At 42.2% G+C, this 22,445-nt stretch overlaps 1 protein-coding gene across 1 annotated transcript in view; it reads right to left on the reverse strand.

The window, feature by feature from the left end:
* Window positions 1-7,054: 7,054 nt before the first annotated feature.
* LOC111647625 (uncharacterized) overlaps window positions 7,055-22,445 on the reverse strand; it is a 52,529-nt gene continuing 37,138 nt past the window's right edge. The window contains exons 6-14 of the mRNA XM_023397257.2: window positions 21,106-21,221; window positions 20,785-20,953; window positions 15,973-16,103; window positions 15,691-15,774; window positions 14,929-14,958; window positions 14,721-14,789; window positions 14,513-14,626; window positions 12,487-12,615; window positions 7,055-11,845 (exon numbers count right to left, since the gene is read on the reverse strand). Of these exons, the coding sequence (XP_023253025.1) occupies window positions 11,753-11,845; window positions 12,487-12,615; window positions 14,513-14,626; window positions 14,721-14,789; window positions 14,929-14,958; window positions 15,691-15,774; window positions 15,973-16,103; window positions 20,785-20,953; window positions 21,106-21,221 (935 nt within the window). The 3' untranslated portion in view covers window positions 7,055-11,752. The remainder of the gene's footprint in view (window positions 11,846-12,486; window positions 12,616-14,512; window positions 14,627-14,720; window positions 14,790-14,928; window positions 14,959-15,690; window positions 15,775-15,972; window positions 16,104-20,784; window positions 20,954-21,105; window positions 21,222-22,445) is intronic.

The following is a 22,445-nucleotide window of genomic DNA, read 5'->3' on the forward strand; positions in this document are numbered from 1 at the left end:
CATCTGAAGGAGCTGCCTGAGTGTCTTAAGGCCTGTAAGATTTAACGCAGTAGCTGTGGCACAGAGACCTAGGGCATCACACTGACCTCTAACCATGAGTCAGTCATTCATTAGATGGACAAGAGAAAATTCCCTCATATGTAGCTGAAAGTAGAAGAAGTTGTTAAAGTTTAAAGAGACTGAATTTTTCAAGGATTTGAACATGGTCTCCATTCATTTGAATGGCAAAAATAAATCATTAAAAGCTAAATATTTCAAAAATTATAAATAATATAAAAAAGTTGAATACGTCTGATGATCTACAGAAAAAGCCGAATGTTTTGATAGTTGAACAGTTTTGTAGCACAAAAACTGTGGGAGTAGTTTACTTCATGATGTGATTTTCCCATTTGCGAAACTACGACAGTTATTAGTACACCAGAAGGACAAAATGCGATATAGATACCCTGATTATCATGCAATAAAACATATATCGGAGAAACAGGACGGTCATTCAGCATGTGCAGAAAGGAACACCAAAAAGAGTGTGAGAAGGAAACATCTGCAAAACGAACACAAGCAATAAAAGAAGGTGAACTCTGAACCTTCTGTTTATCAGCAGGGTTTGTATTATTGCCGTTGCCCAGGAAGGGAGCGCTTTTGTGAGTTTGAGTGGGAGGCCTTTGTGCCAGACCGTATAATAGGTGGCTGTGAGGTCGAGGAACACAGTCCCTGTCTTCAGTCTGCTCTCAAAACCATTTTCGGTGAAGGTGGATAGGGCCAGTACTTGTTCTCCTGTGCTGCGGTCCTTGCGGAAACCTGCCTGATACACACAAAGAATTTCCTCTACTCCTGGAGAAATATGTTGTAGTATTAGTCGTTCCAGGATTTTAAAATGAACGCTGAGTAGGGAGATCAGGTGGTAGCTGGCTGGTAGTTTGTGGTCTTTGCCAGGTTTTAGTATGGCAATAACTTTTGCTGTCCGCCATTTCTTTGGGATCAAGTTTGTCTTTACAATCCTGGTGTAGAATTGTGTCAGCCAGGTTAGGGCTTGGGGGCCAAGGTGTTTAATGAACTCTGGAGAGATGTTGTCATATCCTGCTGCCTTTCCACATTTCAGGCCCTGCAGGACTTTCTCCAGTTCAGCAACCTCAAAAGGCTCAGGATTTCTATCCTCTCTGAGCGCTCGTTGGTGTTTCTTCAGCTCAGTTGTAACTGCTCTTCTGGTATGTTTGTCTTGAGTTGCTTTTGCAATAGTCAGTAGGTGGGATGCAACTTGGTTGGGTGTGACAGATGCTCTGTTTTGGCTGGGAGGCTTCTGTGCAGCTCCTAGGCGGCGGATGAGGCTCCAACATTTCCTGCTAGAGTGTGTAAAGTTCAGGTCAGCTACTGTCTCCTCCCATTTCCTTCGCCGAGCTGTAGTTAGTGAGATGAGATGGTCTCATCTTGCTAATGGTGGTCTGCTATCTCAGGGTCCCCTGATGTGTTGTAGGCTTGTAGGAGTGCAGCGCTTTCTTCGTCCAGGCATGGGACGTAGAGGGGTCGGTAGCCTCGTGGGATTGCTGAGTGGGCAGCTTTGTAGATGGCGCTGCAGAGCGGTTGTAGGCTTCGTCTACAGTGATGGTGTGAGTGGGATTGTGACGACACTCCGATCCAGAGTTTCATTGTATTTCTTCCAGTTGGCTTTGCGGAAGTTCCAGCGCATCTTCCTTGGGCTGTTTATGACTGGGAGATGTAGGCCAACGTGTACGAGCAAGGGCCGGTGTTGACTGTGTGGAAAATCGTCAAGGATGAGGATCTGAGCAGGATAGGGCGTTCCATTCAAAGAGCTGACCCAGCACAGGTCAGGAGAGTAGTCTGTCTTCCACCTGGCGGAGTGGAAGGTTCCTCACCTGAACTTATTAACACTTATAATTCAGAAACCCTCAGGCTTATAACACACACATACAGGAGCAGAGAATATGATTACCCATACGCTCGTTAAAGCTGCGTAGCTGGGTGAGTCTAAATATAGCGACACAACAAAAGTAGCACTAAAGTTGATTTGGTACCTCCGGTAGCTAGCATAACTTTGCTCGTTTGTACGTACACAAATTTATTCAGTAACACTCAGGCAAGTTTTAGTAGTCTATCTAGTAGGACATGGTCATATGCTGATTTCATGATAGCCGATGTACAGGAAACAGGATTAGTGAGACAATGAAAACTACCATTCAAGTGTGGCTGCTCTTGTCAGAATGAGACACAAAGGCAGCTCCCCATAATATAAAGTCCAGAGTCCCAGTAGCACCTAGTCTCACACTGCCACCTATTGGCATCATAGGTATAGTGCACCTATTAAGGAGGTCAAAAGTGGCTGCCAAACTAATTTTTCCTGACTTATCAAGCTTAAAAAAACAAAAATGTGACTATACATTTTGTGTATGTCACAATATATTGTGTGGGTTTTCTCAAAGCTGCGGGACTAGTAACGCGCTGAAAGTTCGATATGGAAGAGGAATAAGACGAATAAGTATGCAGAATAATAATATATGCCTTTAATGCTATTGCATTACATTATATATATATAATACAACCCAAAGGAGTGCCTCCTGAAACAGCACCCCCTATGGCGGCAGGCGTACCAGAACTCAGCTGTTATGGTTACAATAATAAACACACGGACTGTACCAAGAGCGGCTTACCTACCTTTGTCACCATGCTTACTATAATAATGGTCATGGTTGGGTAGGTTTAGAAAAAGATGGTAATTTTGTTAAAATAAGTACTTCCTCAACATTAGACGATCTTTGTTGCCATGGTTACAATAATAACAACGAACGGTCATGGATAATAGAAGCAAAATGGTAATCGAACACAGCTCCCCTGTGTCACATTCATCCATCCCCCTCAACCTCCTCCTGATGTGGACACCTTTTCCTTTGTTCCTGTCATCATTACTAAAGCCACTAGATGTCACCTAGATACAAAACCTAACTATGATGTCTCATTCTCGTGGACACAATATCTCAAAAACACCTTGACAGAACTTGGTACAAACATTCATTTGGACTCAAAGATGAATTGATTAGATTATGTGGGTCAAAGGTCAAAGATCATGGTCAGTGTACCTTGAGAAATCACACAAATGGTTAATATTTTATATAATTCTGGATAAACAAGGATGTGACCTGGAACTAGTCTGAGTGGTGGGGGGATAGAAACACGGGAAGGTGATTCTAGTTCTCTATGTTGCTTGACCTTGCCACCAACCACTTGTCCTTTCTCAACTCCTATAAGATGAAGATGTCTATTATAATAGGAGTTGTTCACATGACCTTTGGAGTCTGTCTGTCCTACCTCAATTACAGTTGCTGAAAACACAGTGCTTTTACTGATGTACTGCAGTATGTGTGTGAGACGTTTCCACAGGAAGTGTCCGCTCTCTGCCTCCAGACACCATGGTCAGTGGATCAGATCAGGGTGTTTCTGGTTCTGCTCCCACAGCTGGTCTTCATGCTGGGTCTGTTTGGCTACCTGGTGCTTTTGATAGCTTGGAAGTGGCCGGGCCAGTCAAACCAAGCACCCAGCATCCTCCTGCTCTTCATCAACGTGCTCCTCCTCACTCACAGTGAGGAATTCCTGCCGCTGCACCCGGGCCAGGTGACTCTCACCCGAGACAGAAATCACTCGCCTGTTGACCAGTCAGCCCCTCCTTGTCTCCACTCTGTCTCCTCCTGCAGGGGGTTGTCCAGAAAGTGATGGTCACCACGGTTCTGGCATCAGTTTTGTTGCTAGGGAAGCTTGTGTTACCCTCACAGTGGTCGACACACAGCCGTAAATCTTTTAATTTTGACAATGGAAGATGGAAGTGGTGCAGTCAAGGAGCAGCTCTTGGTCGTGGACTGTACCAAAGATGCTCTTAATGCTATCAAATGGTATCCATTTTCTGTGTAACAGAATGACAGCTCGCTCATTCAGGCCTGTGCAACTGGTATGAAATGTGACAGCAGCTGATTTTAAAGTGATAGGTAAGGTTATATGATGTAGGGTTGTGTGAGGTCGTCATATATAGTCTGTACATTACCTACAGTAGATTATGATGAGCATGCTCCTGGTTAGGGCAGCTCTGTATCTTCCTGTCAAAACAGCACTTGCTTTTGGCACTACATTTTTCAACCGCTGAACTACCGTATACCTACGCACAAACACACCTACAGAGTGCACTGTATTATGCTGCAGCCGCAGGTCAGGAGTGAATCAGAAAGCGGTGTAATACAGTGTGCTCCGTAGGTGTGAAAATATTCTACATGAAGCTAGATTTAAAAAGACATTGGATTGTTTCGGTAGGCGTTTTTTAAAAGTGTCTAAAACAGGTTTTTTCTTGTGGCCCTGCCTACAGCAGCTCATCACTCTGACACTGCCGGGTAGTGCTGGTCAGCCTTCCTAACTGGGAGCGTGCTCATCTTAATCTACTGCAGGTAATGTACTGACTATACATGACTACCTCACACAACCCCATGCAAAACATCACAACTATCCCTTTAATGTATGTTGTTCCTGTTGTTAGTATTGCTGCACAAAGCTTTGGGCTATTTTTGATCATTAACTGATGAATTTCTTGTCCATGTCAAAATAATACAGTACACAACAATATAACAGTAGATACAGTTTGAATGTACGCCTGATTTTGCAGCTCATTTTTAGCTGTTAGCTTAATATCTGATCAACCCAGAAAGAGGCTATATCAGTCTGATACTCCCTGTTTTCCGTCCAAAAACAGGTCAATAATAATATTTCAGTTTTGTCTTGTAATTCATGGTTTCATGTAGAAGTCCCTCTGAACTTCTGTTTACCTGGTTGGAAAGCGAGATTGAAACCAGAACCAGAACCAACAGACATTTTAATGTCACAATGTTCTGAAGATCTGAGGCTCATGAGAAATGGATCCAATATTTATTTCTATGAGGAGAAAGAATCATAATCTGTGATCAGGTGAAAAGACTCAGACCTGCTGCTGGTCTCCTAAAGGGGCGGGGCAGAGGAGAAACCATGTGACACAGATACAGGAAATGATTTTAAGTGTCGTATTTTATATGGTCACACTGTACACACACCACAGGCTTTAACTAATAATTTTGTTTGTACAGACAGCATCTTTTATTCCTCCTTAAACATCAGTAGTTTTATAGTTAATCGAAGTAACTAAATACATTTTCTCAAATACTAAGGTACATGAGCTTGATTATTTCCATTTGAAGCAACCTTATGAATGTAATGTTATTTCACAGCCAGAGTTGTTCATTACTTTATAGATTAACATTTACACACAGAATATATGATCAACCTCTAAAATATGATGATGATGATGATGATGATGATGATGATAATTTGTCAAACAGAATAAAGTCGTTCAAATAAGCAACATGCATCATTATGATGCCGCATGTTAATACACCAATAATATTAATCCAATAAATGAACATTTTCATACTTTGCTGATGATACTTTAACTCAAAGGTTTAATGCAGGACACTTATACTGAAAGGATGTCAGTGTTATATTTTCTTTTTTTTCTGTGTTTTATTTGAAGTGTTGATCCATAAGAAGATATATTTGTGGTTCATCTCAGTGTAGTTTTACATCTCCTCTCTCAGGCTTCTGTCTGGAGCTCTAGTAACAACAGGTCAGTGAGCCAATCAGAAGAGAGGAGGCTCAGATAATTCTTTTGTGATTATTTTCTAAGTAAGCCAAGAAAAATATAGCAGATTTCAGGTAAAACCAAATCCTGCATGGTTGGATGGTGGGTCCAGGTGGGCGCGGCTTTGTGACTGCTTTGTTGTGACATCACAAAGTTCCAGAAGTTCTGACTGCTGGTTTTAAGGCTCAGTTTCTGAATACAGGGCTGTGTGCATGGACATCTATCTTTATACTATATGGATCTTTACAGATAAGTGCTTCACTTCACACACTTCACAGCAGTGTGTGTGTGTGTGTGTGTTTCAGGCAGGAGAGCAGTCAATGGTGATGGACACCAGCTCCATCAATGCTCTGCTGGGAGACCTGGAAGGAGGCAGGAGGGAGAAGGAAGAGGAGGTGAGGAAGATACTTCTGACATCCAGTGTGTGCTATATACACACACACACACACACACACCTGTGTTTCTGTTGCTGCAGGAGTTTGATGCAGTTGAGGCGTTTATGCAGCAGACCACTCAAACCCTAGGGTGCTGTCTGGGATGCATGTCCAACACGGCCTCCTACCTCTTTGGGCCCTCAGCCTTGCACACGCATGTGAGTGTACACACACACACACACACACACACATACACACTCTGGTGTTGCTGGTCTGGTAGAAGATGTAAAGTGGATTTGACGACAGACTCTCCAGGTGTGTACCTATTCATCATCATCTTCCTCACAGTGTGTGTGTTTGATTCTCTGTCAGAACTATCAGATGTGCTGTGGATGATGGTGATGCGTGTTTCCTTCTCTTTACGTGGCCTGTTGGGATCTGTATCTCTGGTGGTCTTATTTTGCGTCTTGACACTCACTGTTTCCATCCTACTGGTGATGGAGGGGTTGTGAGCTTTCCTACATGCCCTCCGCCTGCACTGGTGACGCAAACACACACTTATGACACTTTCTGATGTATTTAAACCCCTCTTTGTGTGTGTGAAGTGTGTCGTTGACGCACTGTCTGTCTCTGAGCTCTGTCCCATGTGTCTCTGTCAGGGTGGAGTTTAAGAGTAAGTTCTACAGTGGAACTGGGTATAAGTTCAGATCCTTCTCCTTCTCCAACATCATCCACTTTCTCTCTGCTCTGAGCCCCCACACCTCGTCTGTGACCACCATCCACTTGCTGCTGCTGTTGTAGCTCTACACTGTGTTAGCTCTGTCTCTGTATACTGTACTCTGGCTCCTCCACACGTTTTTTTTATTTCTTAGTTTAGTCTTGTGTGAGTTCTGCTTATGTATCCCTTATTGTTTGTGTGCATATTCTAAAATAACATCTTAAATAAGATAATAATAATTAAAAAAAAACACTACCATTACCATGTGATCGATCTATCTATCTGTAAAATGATCACACGAACTCCAGAGTGTCACTTTATTCATGCGTAGTTAGTTTGAAACACTTCAGGTGCAAACACATGTACAGTATGAAGAGGTATAAAATGAGAGGTACTGCAGGAGGCCAGGGTCAGAGGTCACTGCTATAAAACCCACAGATGGACATGGAGCTGGAGAGACTAGAACAACACAGAAGAAGAGTCTCCCCCTCCATCAACACCCACAACTATTAACTACAACTACACTTGGTTAATATGATGGATCACATTTAAACACACACTCACATTCTTGTTTTACTATATTTGTGGAGACCCATTGTTGACATAATACATTCCTAAACCCCTTACTCTAACCTGAACCATCATGAATTAAAACCAGCTCTCTGTCCTCAAACTGCCACTTAAAGTTGAGGGGTGTGTAGTGGGCTCCTGGTTTTTGGACCCTATGAATATAGGGCCACACACACACACACACACACACACACACACACACACACACACACACACACACACACACACACACACAGGAAAAAGAAAATAAAATGGACATTTTCACCATTATGTAAACCACAGTTTCTTCAGGACTGAAAAGTTTCTGTGGCCCATTGTTGACTGTGTTTTCACCAAGGCTTAAAATCCTTGGAAGATTATGCAAATCAAGCGATGACGTATGGAAAAGCAATGGAATGCACTACACCTCCAGTCCAGTAGGTGGCGGTACGAAGAATATGAAGGCTGTACAACAATGATGACGCCATAAAGCAACGGACAGGCCAGCATCATCATTTGTGCGACACTACTGTTAGCCTGTTAATATGGGGGAGATTCAAGTTGTTGATCGTGCTTTATTGCACTGCAAACGTCTGTTGTAGGCTTTCTTAGAAACGATGATGAAAACAATAGACCGGAGGAGAACGTCGATGTGACAGGAAGTCATTCATTTCCTGTGTGAGCTCTTGGCTGTGAGGCAGTGGGTCTGCGGCAAGTAGAATTAGTCCAGGTAATTCTATGGTAATGAGCTGTGACGCTGCGAGGCGATTTGGTTGCGACCAATCAGAATGAAGAACAAAACTGTAATATATTTTGTGAAAATAGGCCGGAATTTCATGCTAACTACTGTCATAGCACATAAAGTGTTGCTTAGTCTGAACGTACAGTCTTCCTGCTCTTCAAAAGAGAGAAAAGAGAAAATCCACCAGACACAAAGATGAGGAGAAGAGAGACCACGGTCACCTTCTCACTGAGAGATGGAAAGGCACTCATTATGTTCAGATCATGTGACTAGCTTAGTTAAGGAGTATGAGGACTGTTCCGCTGCTGCTTCTTTGTGTGATCAGCTGACCGGAGGGTCATCCCCGTTTAACAAAACCTTGTTGCCTAGATGCAGGTCATGACCTCAGATGAGATCTGTGACATCTGGTCTACAGGTAATCAAGGTTCAATGTGTTAACTCACCTCAACAAACACAATGAAAAGACTAAGACATTGTAAAGATGACAGGACCTTGGCAGAGACATGAATCTGTGATATTCACAGATGAGTGAAGAAGGCTTTTGGTTTCTGACCTTCACCCCACCTATCAGGAGGGACACGATCAGCAGGCTAACACTGAGTAAATCAGTTCACAAGGGATCAACATGAACAAGAGGTGTCGGTACAGTGGTACTTGGTCTGTGTAGTTTGGCATCGCTCTGTTCTCCTGTATGTCTGCACCACAAAGCTACATGTTCTCCACTGTAAGTAAAGGCTGATGGTGTGTGAGGAGTGATATGTGTTTCTGCTGTAAGAGTAAGAAGGCATGAGGACACAGTGAGAAGCCGGTGACGTTGCTTTTCTGGTAGCATTCTTACGGTTTAGTTGTTAGCATGTACAACAGCCAGACTTAGCACCGAACCAAGTTCATTTGGATGAAGGACAGTGTCACTGTCAGAGGAGTTAGTGAGTTCATGTTGACACACAGATTTATACAAACTGTCTTGACTGTGTTGACCTGTAAAGAGGCACAGAGTCCAAAAGTGAGGTAGCGACTTTTTTTAGCTATTGTCTCTCAGGCGGCTACTCTGCTGATGCCCGGGCCATACTTGCACCTGACAGGCGCTGCTGAGAGAAAAGGATGGACTGCAGTCCAAGTAAAGTCTTCCATGTTAGAGGGATGTGTAATTTCATTATAAAGTATATTTTAAAAGAAGCTGCAGCTGACACACATGATGTCCCAGATCCAGGACAGAGGGCAGCAGAACTCTGTATGATTATTTCAGTAGTGATGCTGGGTGGTCTTTGTGCTGAGTTGGCTTTGGGCACCGCCTACAGTTACATTAATTATAACTGGTGAGACCAGGTCCTTGAGGTGTGTTCAGACTGTATGTTGACTCCAGGCAACGTAGATGGGCCATAGTTGGACAGGGACCAGGACTCAACTACAATATTTCCCACTATATGCTATTTTTCTTATTTCAAAAGGCATTTTTGTCCACTCTTATGCCAAGCCTGACCAACAATACAATAAATTATTATATTATAAATATTGTATATCACGATGTTTGGGCTGAACTCAACCATCAACCTCCGAGTCTGAATCAGGCTAAAAGCTGCAGTTTATTTAATGACCACTACAGTCTGGCTCCAACAGTGAGTCAATCCCAATAGCGGGCTGAGTCAGACACTGCCAAGATGGCAATGGTGGAGCAGCTCACTCTGACCTTCAGAAACCCGTGGGTGACGTCATGAAGGCAACGTTATCTTTATTGACAGTCTGTGGCTGGACTGTATGGAGATATTACACAGTCTACTAACTGGTCACATGCATCACAGAGCTGTATGACTTCACCTCACCAGGTACAGAGGTAAATAATAACCAGGTGTTGCTAAGCTCAGTGCCTGTTTCTACCTCCACCCTCTGGTCAGAGGCCTGTACTACGAAGCAGGATTTAAGGTTATTGAGGTAACTTCAGGTTTAACTCTGGGTTTTTGGTCCTGTGACAGTGGTCAACTTGTTTACATGGTAAACCACGCTGAACTCCTAACCTGTTCCGGCGCAGAGTACCTTCAGAAGATCTGATCAAAACCTGTCAACAGCCAAACTACTGACCAATCAAATCACTCTAAAAACGGAGTCATCATTCCTACAAGGTCCTGACAGGGACAAAAGAGTTTACAATAAAGGGATCAATAATAATGAGCAGTAGATATAAAATAAGTGGAATAGTTTGGGGTCTTTCCATGTGTCCACTCTGGTTTTAAAACAAAAACTTCTAAAAAATGCATGAAGAGATTATCAGTCTAAATAAATATATAATAACTATTAGGCTATATCTTCATTTTAATTGAACAAATATTCTTTAATCCAACAGGATTTCGGACAGTGTCGATGCTTTCTACTCTCTTCTTCATCGCTGTAGCTCAGAATAACATGAGGAGACTCTGTGACCACAACTGGAAATAAAAACTAAACATCTGATGTCTTTGATTAGAAAAATTAGCCACACACTGTCAATTATTTCATCAGACATAAACTACTTCTCTCCTCTTTTCTTTCTCTCCTCTCTGCAGCAAAAACAGTCTGACATCAACTTTAACTGTTTTACCTGCATCTCATGTTCATAACAGTTTGTTCATCATCAGACAAAAAAGCGAAAATACTTAAACGTAATGGTAATTCATGCACTTACTTTCAATATATCTCTACTCTGACTTTAATATAAATTATATTTAGACAACATAGCAATAATATTTTTGCATTCCAGTCATGTGATCATATTGTTTACATCACTGTTGGACGTGGTTATAACCGAATGTACTGGCAAGTCTCAGCGTGTCTTTTCATATCATGTTAAGTACTTAACTCATGGTTCAGACAATGTTGCTTACATTTAACAACTCCACCTCTTCCACATTAATGCACTCGTACCTGGTCAACCCAGGGTTAACTGAACCAGTGTAGTACGGGTTATCAGGACGGCCAATGTTAGGTTTAGTCAAGCCAGATAACTAAAAGTTATCCTGTCTGAACTTATTTCATAGTACAGGCCTCAGGTCTACAGACTGTTTGTATACATGTCACCTGTCAAATGTGAGACAGATGTTTCAGGCTGAACACACCTCAGGGCTCCTTATTGGTCAGTGAAACACCTCTTTCTGTTAGCTCTTTCTACTGATTGATCTTCAGTCTTTCCTCTTAAGGTTCCTGGTTCCTTTGGTAGACTTTTGAGTAAATCTCAAGCCTTTTTCTGGATTCCTTGGTTTCAGCTCTCACTGGTCAGAAATATAAAAAAAAAGAATCACAGAAAAAGACATGAACAGGACTGGGCTCAGTGAAAATGTAGATAAAAAAAACCATCATGTGTTACTGGCATCTAGAAAGGTTGTGGAAAGTGGAGTCAGCCCTGCTGTTGAGATTCACTCATCATCTCTGATCCACATGTGAACACATGGTCTGTCTTAGTCTCCTTGTCTCTGGAGTCGTGATTGACTCCTCCACAGTGACACTGACCTCTGCTCAGGGTTTCACTCACATCCAAGCAAAGAGGCAAAGAAGACAATCCAATGTCCACATGCTGTCCTTTCTTTCCACCAATGTCATTTTGAATCCCTGTGTTGAATGCTTAGACAGAGGAGTGCAAAATGGTGTGTGTGTGTGTGTGTGTGTGTGTGTGTGTGTGTGTGTGTGTGTGGGGGGGGGCTGTGACATCAGAGGGAAGGGGGCTGCTCCAGAGGGCAGCGTCCCTACAGGAAGTTGGTGGCGCTGTTCCCTCCGTTGATCTTGAACTGGTAGGCACCATCACCGGTGGGGGCCACAGGAGAGGATGCAGCTTCAGCCTGGGGGGTGGGGGAGGGAATGAAACACATGTTGAGTTTGTTTCCATGTTAATATTATCACATGTGTATATGCTGTTTTCTTTTCTTTCCCCCTGGTCAAAACACCTGCTAAGACCTGCCAACATCAGGCTTCTGTCTGCAATGGAGAAGGAAACAGTTAGCATTCACACCTGGGTCACATGACTCTGCAGTAGACGCAGGTATTCATCGGCTCTGATAGTCAGTGATGTAAACAAAACACCCAGATGAACTCGTTAATTTGCACTTATTTCCTGCTGCAGCGTCTCCCAGAGACAGACACTATAACACACCTGTCACCTTTGCAGCACGGTGCTGTTACAACACCAGACACACAGAAGCCATACCTTCCTCTGACAGTAAATTTTAAAAACACAATCACAGATGGAAGCGTCTCACATGGAGACTCTGACACTGACAGGAGCATCAACCTGAGGATGAGACTCTACACATCTGTTTTACCAGTTTGTGTGTGTGTGTCCTCTCAGGCAGTGTAAAAGGAGTCAATCACCTTTTAAACAGGTTTACCCACATTTTTAGAAAAAAACCCTGATAACTAAAAGTAAAAAGAGTCTATATGGTGTCTGACAATGAGCTCACTCTTTTCACCCCCCCACCCCTACCTGTGGTGTGGCAGACAGCAGGGGGTCGGCAGTTGAGGGAGCCATGTTCTCCAGATTGACCTGCTCTTTCACAGGTTCACCTGTTGCAGGTGGAGGACTGCTATACATGACGGGAGCTGGAGCGTAGCCCTACACACACACACACACGCACACACACAAACACACACACGCGTAAACACACACGTAAACACACAGACAGAAAGCTGTTTACAAGTTAGCACTCATAGAGGGAGATAACAGTTCAGATTGCACAGAACAACAGTAAATACAGCAGCAGACATATTGAATTTAACCTGCTCCACTCTGTGTTATACTCCAGATCCCCCTTTTACGTCAACTCTTGACACTTCTGTTCAGGAAACAGGAGAAAACTAGAGTCACCTGCTTGTGGTCGTATCACTCCATCACTCAGCCTACTTTCAGGTTACAGCTAGAGATGGGTCATGATTTTTAAATATACAAATAGGCATTACATTTGGAAAAATCAAATAGTTTATGCAACTATCATGTTGATTTAAAAAAAAATGTAATTTCCCAGTTTTTTTACGATGGAACAATAGTGTATAGTGGATGGAACAGGCTGTATAGTATCACAGCGTGCACTAAATCGGTACTGCCAGGACAAGTGTCCCCTTTTACACATCAACCCCCTGGACTAGTGGAAAACCGAAACAAATATCAATGACCTGCAAAATGAGCAGCGACAGACTTGTGTGTGTCAGAAGGAGAGTTTTCCACGGCGGACCCACTGTAAACATATGGTGCTCCTGTCTTCATTCAGACCATGTCACATGCTCATTTCTCTAAACACAAATATGTGATAGTTGAGTGGCTCCAACCCATTCCCCACTTGAAAATCTCTAAAATATTGGTGGCCCATATCTGACCCTGCAACAATACAGAGGCCAAATAATACGTTCTCAGGGCACTTTTTATTTTAAATATAATGGTCAAACTTTCAGGATTGAATTAGACCCAGATACAAACAAATATACGATGTGGTCTGGCCCACAACAACATAAAAGTTCCTAGCATTGACTTAAGTTTTTCAACATTTTAAAATGTTTTAAAAGATAATTTATTTTCAAAACATTCAAAAACATTATTTATATTTATATTTTTTATTACATCTTTTCACGAAAATGTTTCTGTTTTAAAAATGATTTGTCGGCCCACTTGCAATACCATTGTGGCCGACTTCGAAGAATAATCAATGAATTTCGAATAGTATTTTTGCTTGAAATGTCCATCCCTAGGAACATCATGTTTATCCAGAGTTATATTAAATGTTTATCATTGGTGTGAAGTTTAGTCATAATTTCTGTCTGAAGTCTTGAGTAATGGCTAAACCTTGACCTTTGACCACCAAAATCTAATCAGTTCATCCTCCAGTCCGAGTGAATGTTTGTACCAAATTTTAAAGAAGTTTGTCAAGGTGTTACTGAGGTATCATGTAATTATGGTACTGTGCATCTTCATGATCATGATGATCATGATGATCATCATGATCATCAAGAGGCGTGTGATTGGTCCAGATTCATCCTGCAGCGGAACAACGACTCACAGACTTATAGAGAACTGTCTTCAGAGACAAGGAAAACCAAGAGTCTTGCAGCAAGTGGTCTGGAACACAGAGACCTGATCTCTGGACTCAGTCTGGATCACACGAAGAACTGAGGCAGGTTCTCCAAGATGAAGGAACAACCTACCTGATCAGAACCTGGAGAACTGTGAGCAGGTGTACGAAAATAACTGGAGCTGGTTTAAAGGCAAATACCTATTTAAATTCATAATACATTTAAGTTTCTCATGCCCCCAGGGATTGGGCAGTGGCCCTGAAGAGAGAAAGTCAAGAGAAAAGATCTGGAAGAGTGGGAAAATTTAGAAAGGCTCATTTTCACCGAGTGTTTGCTGCATAGGTGTCAGTTCTAAAAGCCCCCCCCCCCCCCCCCCCCAAGTATAGCACCCAAAAGGTCAAAGGTCAAACAATGAAATGACCAGCATTCCTCTCATTTAAAGGTCGTACCATTGGAGCTCCAGGTCCGGGGGGGTACTGGCCTGATGGTGGACCGTTCCATTGTGGAGGCTGGGCTGGGGGGATCATAGCCGGACCAGCAGGTGGGTAGGCTGGGTTGAAGTTCTGCAGAGGGAGACAGGGGAACAGGAAGTGTGGACACTGTGACCTGAACAGAGTCAAGTCCAACTGTATTTAAGGCCTGTTGTGTGATACTTACTGGGTAGGGAGGGGGGCCATTCCACTGTCCTGGGCCAGTGGTCGAAGGGGGCGGATGGACTGCAGGACCCTACACACACACACACACACATGCGCACACACACACACACACACACACACACACACAGGAAAAAACACTTGAGCAACACAGTCTGTGTGACAGGGATCAGGTACAGAGAATCAGATTAAGTGAAGTGTGTGTCATGTACCAGGGAGGGGTCAGGGCCATGGTAGTACACCTGCAAACAGACAACACAGACATGATTTAGTGACACATCAACACCAGACACATTCATATACACAAGGATCAACATGTAGGAGTGATATTCGGGTTGTCCAGCTAGAGAACATGATTTCTGTCACTGATTTGGAGGTTTTAAATACATTCATCTTATTACATCTTGACCACTGCAACTCTCTGTCTACCTCTTCAGTCCCTTCAACTCATACAAAACGCTGCAGCTAGACTATGAACTGGTTCCAAAACATTTGATCATATTACACCCAGTTAATCCTCCTCACATCGGCTTCAAAATACTTATGATCACTTTGAAGGGTCTGTCCAGTTTGACACCTTCTTACATCTCAAACCTGCTCTCCCCCATGAAGAAAACTCTGCTGTCTGTGCCAAAGTCTGGCCTAAAAACATTAGAGCCCTAAGTGGTTGCATGTTTAAATCACTGCTGAGAGCACATCTGTATAAAGCAGCTTTTAATTCTTGATTTAAAAGCTTTTATCTTTGGTTTTATTTTCTTTTGTTGCTCTATTGATCTCATTGTTTTAACACGTGTTTGTAATCCTCCCTGGTTACTGGCGATGCTAACTGACACGTTGTCTCTCTGCTCTGTGTCTTTTATTGCTTTGTTCTGTTTTTATGTTGTGCACACTCTGTAGGTCTGTTTTGAAAAGTGCAATAAAAATAAAGTTATTATTATTATCGACATCCATGAGAGTGATGAAGAGGGTCTCACCGCCCCCGGCTGTCCAGGAGCGCTGTAGGGAGGGGAGGGTCCAACAGGACCACTGGGCGGGGCTTGGACTGCAACGGGGGTGTTCTGGAGAGACACAGATACATACAGTAATTTTACTGATTACTTTCATTAATGAGCATCATTTAAAGATATTTAGTTTACAATTATAACATTTATTTAACTTTTTCTAACAACTTTGACTTACTTTTGTATTAATTTGGTTTCATATTAAATGATTTGCCAATTTTACATCTATTTCTGCTATGTGCTTGCTATCAGTACCTGCAGTGACGCAGCGTTGGTGGCTTTCTTCTTGAAGATCTTCTTCCGACAACAGCAGCAGATCCCAGCTGGGATGCCCAGCAGTAAGAGCAGAGCCATGAGGGGGTTTCCTCCTGAGTAATCATGCTGGTCTGCAGGGGGAAAAGAAACCAGGTTGACAGTCAGCCATGATCCAGGTAAACTCAGTATCCCACTTCAGAACACCTGTCCTTACATCCACTGCCAGTCTTACAGCTGCAGAACTTTCTAGGTTTCCAGCCCTTTGTTCCCAGGTTTTGGGGGTTTCCAAGGCAGGAAATGGTTTTAAAACCAACCCCATCACACTAAGACTACTAGCATGAGAGGATAGACAATCAAAGGCCAGTTCTCATTCATTCCAACAACCTGATCAATATATTAAAGCTCCATCCAGTCTAAAGGTAGATGTCCATGTGTTGTTTGATTATAAAGCAGGTCTATGTTCTATATTAATACTGTGAACGTATCAAAGCCTCAGTCCACAGAGAAATACACACAGCCTGTATTCAGAAACTGAGCCATAAAACTAGCGGTCAGGACTTCTGAAACTTTCTGATGTCGTAACAAGGCAGTCACAAGCCCCGCCCACCTGGAACCACCATCCAACCTTGAAGGATTTAGTTTCTCTGAGTGTTTTACCTGAAAGCTGCTATATTTTTGTTGGATCACTTAGAAAACAGTCAGCCAATCAGATGAGAGGCTCAGAGCCTCGTCTCTTCAATCCCCATAGACTCCCATGTTAAAATGTCCAACTTTACAGCAGAAATAAACATGTTTACAGCCTGTTACAAAAACAGTTCTGGTCCCTATAGCTAATTTCCTCCTCCATGAGAGCTGTTTATATAACTCACCTGTTTACATTTTATCAAGGACTAAAGTTATGAAGAACTGAGGGCGTGGCAGCTTTGAGTACCATCACAGGTTGCTAGCTGTCTGTTCAGTGTCTCCTCAGCTAATTCAGCCACTGAACGTGACCTCTATGTGTTTAACTTTTAATGTAAATATCAGACAGATAATTTGACTTGTTGGTTAATTAACAAACAGAACATGAGGAAGTCTGAAATTCTAGTATTATTCTATGTATATGTTAGCACTAATTAGCAGGTATTGTGTCTGCGCTCGCCATCCCTTGTCTTGTTAGCTTAGTTGATTAACCTGCCTGCAAATGAATTAGCCTTAGGTTAGCCTTTGAGCAAGATGCCCAGCTGTGCTAACGATGCTAACGGGAACATATGCTAGCCATGTTTTGATAAGCTGGTAGTTAGGGGCAGTGTCAGACACTGTGAAGATGGCAGAGCAGCTAGTTCTGAGCTTCAGAAACCTGTGGGTGACGTCACAGAGCCAACGTCCATCTTTATTTACAGTCTGTTCGTTAGCAGCTTTCAGCGTATTGCATACAATGCAAAATTCACAAGGTCCGGCTGACAGGAGGAGAGAGGAGGCTGAAAGACGTACAAAGCTAGCTACAAACTAAATGGTCCATATTCTCTGTTTGAAATATGTCCATTCAGTGTTTGTGATGCTGTTCACATCAGTGCTGGTTACAGCAGTATGTCACGTACTTTCGTCCCGATCAGGTGACATTCATAGCCAGAACGTTCGTGTTGCCATGGCTTAAAGTTCTCCAGTACTGTGTTGGGGCGGTTTTAAACTAGAAAATAGATCATTAAATGTCTATTGAAAATATTCTTGGGGATATATATATATGTGCAGCCATAAGGAACCCTATATTTTAGATGAATCCAGTAGACATACTTTATTAATTAAAACCTTTGTTCACACTTCGGCTCAGTGACGTGTCAGATCAATAATAAACATGGCCGCGCTCCTTTGAAAAAGCCCTGCAATAAATAGGCTTTTGGTTTTGTTTTCATATCATCATCAATCTTTTGGACTAATTTATCAATGGTCTGACAACAGTAAGTCTGTTATGTCTCATACACTGTTTAGAGACCAACGGAGGAACAAGTGCTGAACAGTTTAAAGGTAAGCGTATAGGATAGGCTGTCTTTTTGGCTTTGAAAGTTGTGCTTGGACTTGGATACAGTTACCAGACTCTGGTTTCCCATTGAGGAATGGGTGAGTAGATTTTGCATTTTTCTTCCATTTGGACCTTTTCAAGTTAACGTGAGGATTCACATTTAAAAACCATTAGATTTGGTGTTCTTGTCGCCACAGCCCAACACATTTCAGCCACAGACATTTTCCTTCTTTAAGCCCTGAGAACTTCATAAATACAAGATTTAACCCTTTGATGCATAAAGAGACTCTCATGCTTTGCTGCTGTTGATAGTCACACTGATATGATACCAGCAACATAATACATAACTGACCCGTTTCAATGTCTGGACTTTATATGACACAGACATGAAAAAAATGTATTACTTATATTTTTAACCATTTTAGCAGCTGTATGGAGAGACAGAGGAGACACATGAACTAGATGGTCACAGCAGAAACACAGTGTTGGTTATAATCATATTATGTTAATAATTTAATAGGTGAAGGGCTCTCACTCGCTCTCTTTCTCTCCGAATGAGGGTAAACTAAAGTCAAACTGTACATATAAAGACAGAACTGCAGCAGCAGTGAGGCAGACAGCGTGTTCGCTTCCATTTCTTCTCTGAACCAGCTCGTCTGCCTCTAGTTTCAGTTACCATCTCTCAACACAGATAAACTCTCTTTGACGCTTCACTGTTTTGTCTCCCTCCTCAGTTCTAAAATGGCCCACCAGCACAGTGCCAGAGAACTTTAAGCCATGTGTTCTATAAAGAATATCACGATATATACCTTGTATCGCAATATTACTTATAGGCCGTATGGCCAGCCCTAAACATCACTTATACAACAGTTCTACGAGCGCCATATTAGTTAAATAAACAACAACAGACTAGGATTTGTTTGTTTATTTTATCATTTATTTGGCTACGCCAACACAAATAGTTCTGCAACTGGACTGGTACTGGACTGATGCTATTTACACATAAACATGTTATGACCTGCACAGTGCGCACTAGCTTGCTACTTCATCTACCCGTTATCTCAGGTGTGCGCTGAGGTATCCAGGCTTCTTCCCTTCATCCTCTTCTGATGACCAGACATCATTCAGTTCAAATGTTATTTCTGGAAATATTTTCATCTTTGTGTAGCCCAGTCTAAAAAGCTACAATTATGTATATATAGCTATAATATTTCAGAGGAATAATTGTTGACAAAAAATTAAAATAAATATGTTCTTAACAAAAAAGATAAAATGTCATGATAAAATCATTTCATTTGTGTTTTAAAAAAACAAAAACTTAATCAGGGATTAAAAAAACAGAGATATAAGTGGACTAATAAATCTTTGTCATCGTGTTAATAAAGTTTATTGAAATTCAAACAGGTTTGTTTACCGTGAACAAAGAATAGCGTGTTCAGCTCACAACTTAATCTCAGAGGGTGTTAAGTTGTCTATCTTTTGTTTTCTTAGTTGCATTGGTAGTTACATCTTGTCTGCCCTATCAGAAAGGTAGAGGGGCGGGATGTAATGGCGAACCCATAGATGGAAGCCATGGGCTAAAGGAGACAATACACTCAGGTGAGCCAGAAATGAGCTAAATAAGCTGCAGAAAGTAAATCAGTACAATACTTCCATGGATGCAGAATTAACCGACGAGTGACGGATTTTGAGAAGCATGCATAAGTGGACCAGAAAATACTCTTTGGACCTTCTGGATGAGTGAAAGTCTCCCATTCAACTCTCACTCCCTCAGGACTGTTGTCGCCAGCCTGTAACCTCATTGACTGGACGCCTTGTCAACCATTGCCTTGCTCTTCAACTTTCACTCATGTTGCAAATGAGAACTGATGGATTTGTACGTAAAAACTAACCAGTGCATGTGGTTCAATTTTCTTTGCTTGCAGTAGCAAGTGAACCGTCCATTTGTTTTTCCCAAGCAATGACTCAGGCCTGCAACGGTTTTGATTTCTTGATTTAAAGGACACTATTTTATTTTTGGTTGCAAACTTGAGTGTGTGCTAGTGTGTATATGTGCTTGTGCGAAGTTGGTAAAAGAAAAAAAGTTTAAAGTCATAGTTTAAAGCTGAAATTAAAGGGTAACTATTGATAGATTGATAGATTGAGTTGAACTGAAAGCTGAAAAGTTTTATATTGAAAAGGGAAGTACATTTCAGTGTTTTTGAGACACGTGTGTGATTTCTTTTTTATATCCATTTAAACCAAATTTTATTTAGCTAAATTCTTCATTTAAATTTACAGTACTGTCTTTGTGTCATATTTTCATCTTTCTAAGGTATTTACATCTCATTAAGGCTTGTTGTGAGTTAAAAAGGGAATATTAAAAAAAGAGAAAAAAATTAATTCTTAATGGGATTTAGACATCAATATTTCATATTTTTCCTGTTAAGTGAAGGCACCACCATTAAATTAAAATCCATGAATAAAAAAAACCCAGGCCCCCCCCATGGGATGATGTTACATTTGTTGGTTACAATCTAAAAAAGATAATGACTGTTAATGTGACGCAAATTAATGGTTAATAAAACATCTGTGAAGAGGAGTGATACATGTAGTTAAAAGTCCCAGTGCTGTTATACTATGTGGCGTAGTACTAGGTGGAGCTGACAGGCAGGTGTGGTACCACTAAGGTGTGGGTGGCAGCAGGAAGCCTGAACATCAGCTGCTGGTGTGTTTCTACATCTCCTCCTGCTCTCTGATTCAGACACTCAAATATGTTGTGGACCAAGCTGAAGGGGGTCCACCAAAGAAATAAAGAACAAATCAAGACCCACCTGTCAGGTCCATCCTGGTCACAGACACCACACGGTTCCTGCGGTCTTTCAGGTAGTAATGTCCCTCATCAGTGTAGTTCACGTTCCTGATCTCGATGTTCTGGGCGTGGGTCTGAACCCGGTCCCAGTAATCGGGAAGGTCCTGGGACACCGGAGCACCATCACGCACCTGAAGGAGACAAAGTCCTGTGTCCAGAAACCAGGTCCACCTGAAAAACCCCATTAAACACACCTCCCAATTATCCCACACACACACCTACGCACGCACACACGCACGCACACACGCATGCACACATCGATCCATCCACTATCCAGCCTCACCAGTGTCACATTGGAAGTCTGTCCAGAGAAGATGAGGATGGAGTCGGCAAGGTCGATTCCCTCCAGTGAGATGTAGAGACTCTCTCCTGCTACACACTTCACAAAGTTATGTCTGGCTGGAAGAGAGAGGAGGATTAAAGAGAGAGAGAGAAAAGGAAGACACGTTGTTATGATGTTACATTTGTGTCTTGATCCTGAGAACCAAAACACCAAAGCAAATTCCTTTTATGTTGAAAACCTACTTGGCAATAAACCAGATTGTTATTCTGATAAAAGACATGAAGCATAATAACATAAATATAATACACCAGCAGAGACAGCTGTTATTGACACACACATTATTCCCAGGACCTTGAGCCTCTTTTGTTGTGTTGTGTGCTTGTGCAGTTTGTGGTAATGAGGTCATGTTTCAAAGATCAACAGTGAGACACTGATGTGAACAGACCTTCCCACTCGGCTGCTCGAAGTTACGGTTTGTTCTTTATAAGCTTTCAACCTAGCTCTCTGCACCTGTGACCTTAAATGTTTTCAACTTCAAGACTGTGATGAAGCATGCCCTGCCCAATAAAATAACTTAGATTTCAGTTTATTAAGATACATTTTTTAAAGTTCAAATGCTCTGTAAACAAGTGTTGGGACTCTAGTACATTCAAGTTTCTGGAAACCACGTGTTTCTTTGCTCCACAGGCAAAGGAACTCACTTCCCCACAGTTCCTCACTGTTCACACCTGGGGATGACCCTCCTCCAGGGACCTCACTGACCAGTCAGTTTTTGATGACACCCACCAGGGTGTCACCAAAAAAAAACAGATTGCCCTCTCTGTTCTCTCGCTTCTCTTTTTGGCTTGCTCAGGAGAGCAGCTCCTCTACCCTCTCGGCTCTTAAAAGAGCAACAAGGCCCCAGCACAGGTCAGCCCTGCTACCTGAGACAACAGCTCTCTTGCCAGCCTGCTCACAGTAGACTGTGTAGCGTACATACGTGGCCTGGCATCAGTCACAAGCCATTAAGGAAGTTCATTATAAGGACATGCAGAGTTAGGGACCCCCAATTGACACTTTGCGACTCTTCCCACCATCAAACTATCAAATTGATAGGAAACAGAGACAAGGGACCCCTCATCCACAAACAGACCATGCTGTTAGTGTGGCATACAGAGCCATCAGTGGGTTAATATACTTACATTATTATTGTTATTGTTTGCATGTTTGACATGGTTTCCGTTTTGTACAGCTCAGGTTCAGAGTGTGGTTAAAATTGTCTGTGTTTTATGGTAAGAAAAGGTTTGTTTATTGTTTGAAAAATGTATATGAATGTAGCAGTATGTGTCTAACTCCGACCA

Source organism: Seriola lalandi, unplaced genomic scaffold (genome assembly GCF_002814215.2).
Source record: "Seriola lalandi dorsalis isolate HSWRI2012SDOR001 ecotype SW California unplaced genomic scaffold, Sedor1 jcf7180002055006, whole genome shotgun sequence".
Classification (NCBI taxonomy): Eukaryota; Metazoa; Chordata; class Actinopteri; order Carangiformes; family Carangidae; genus Seriola; species Seriola lalandi.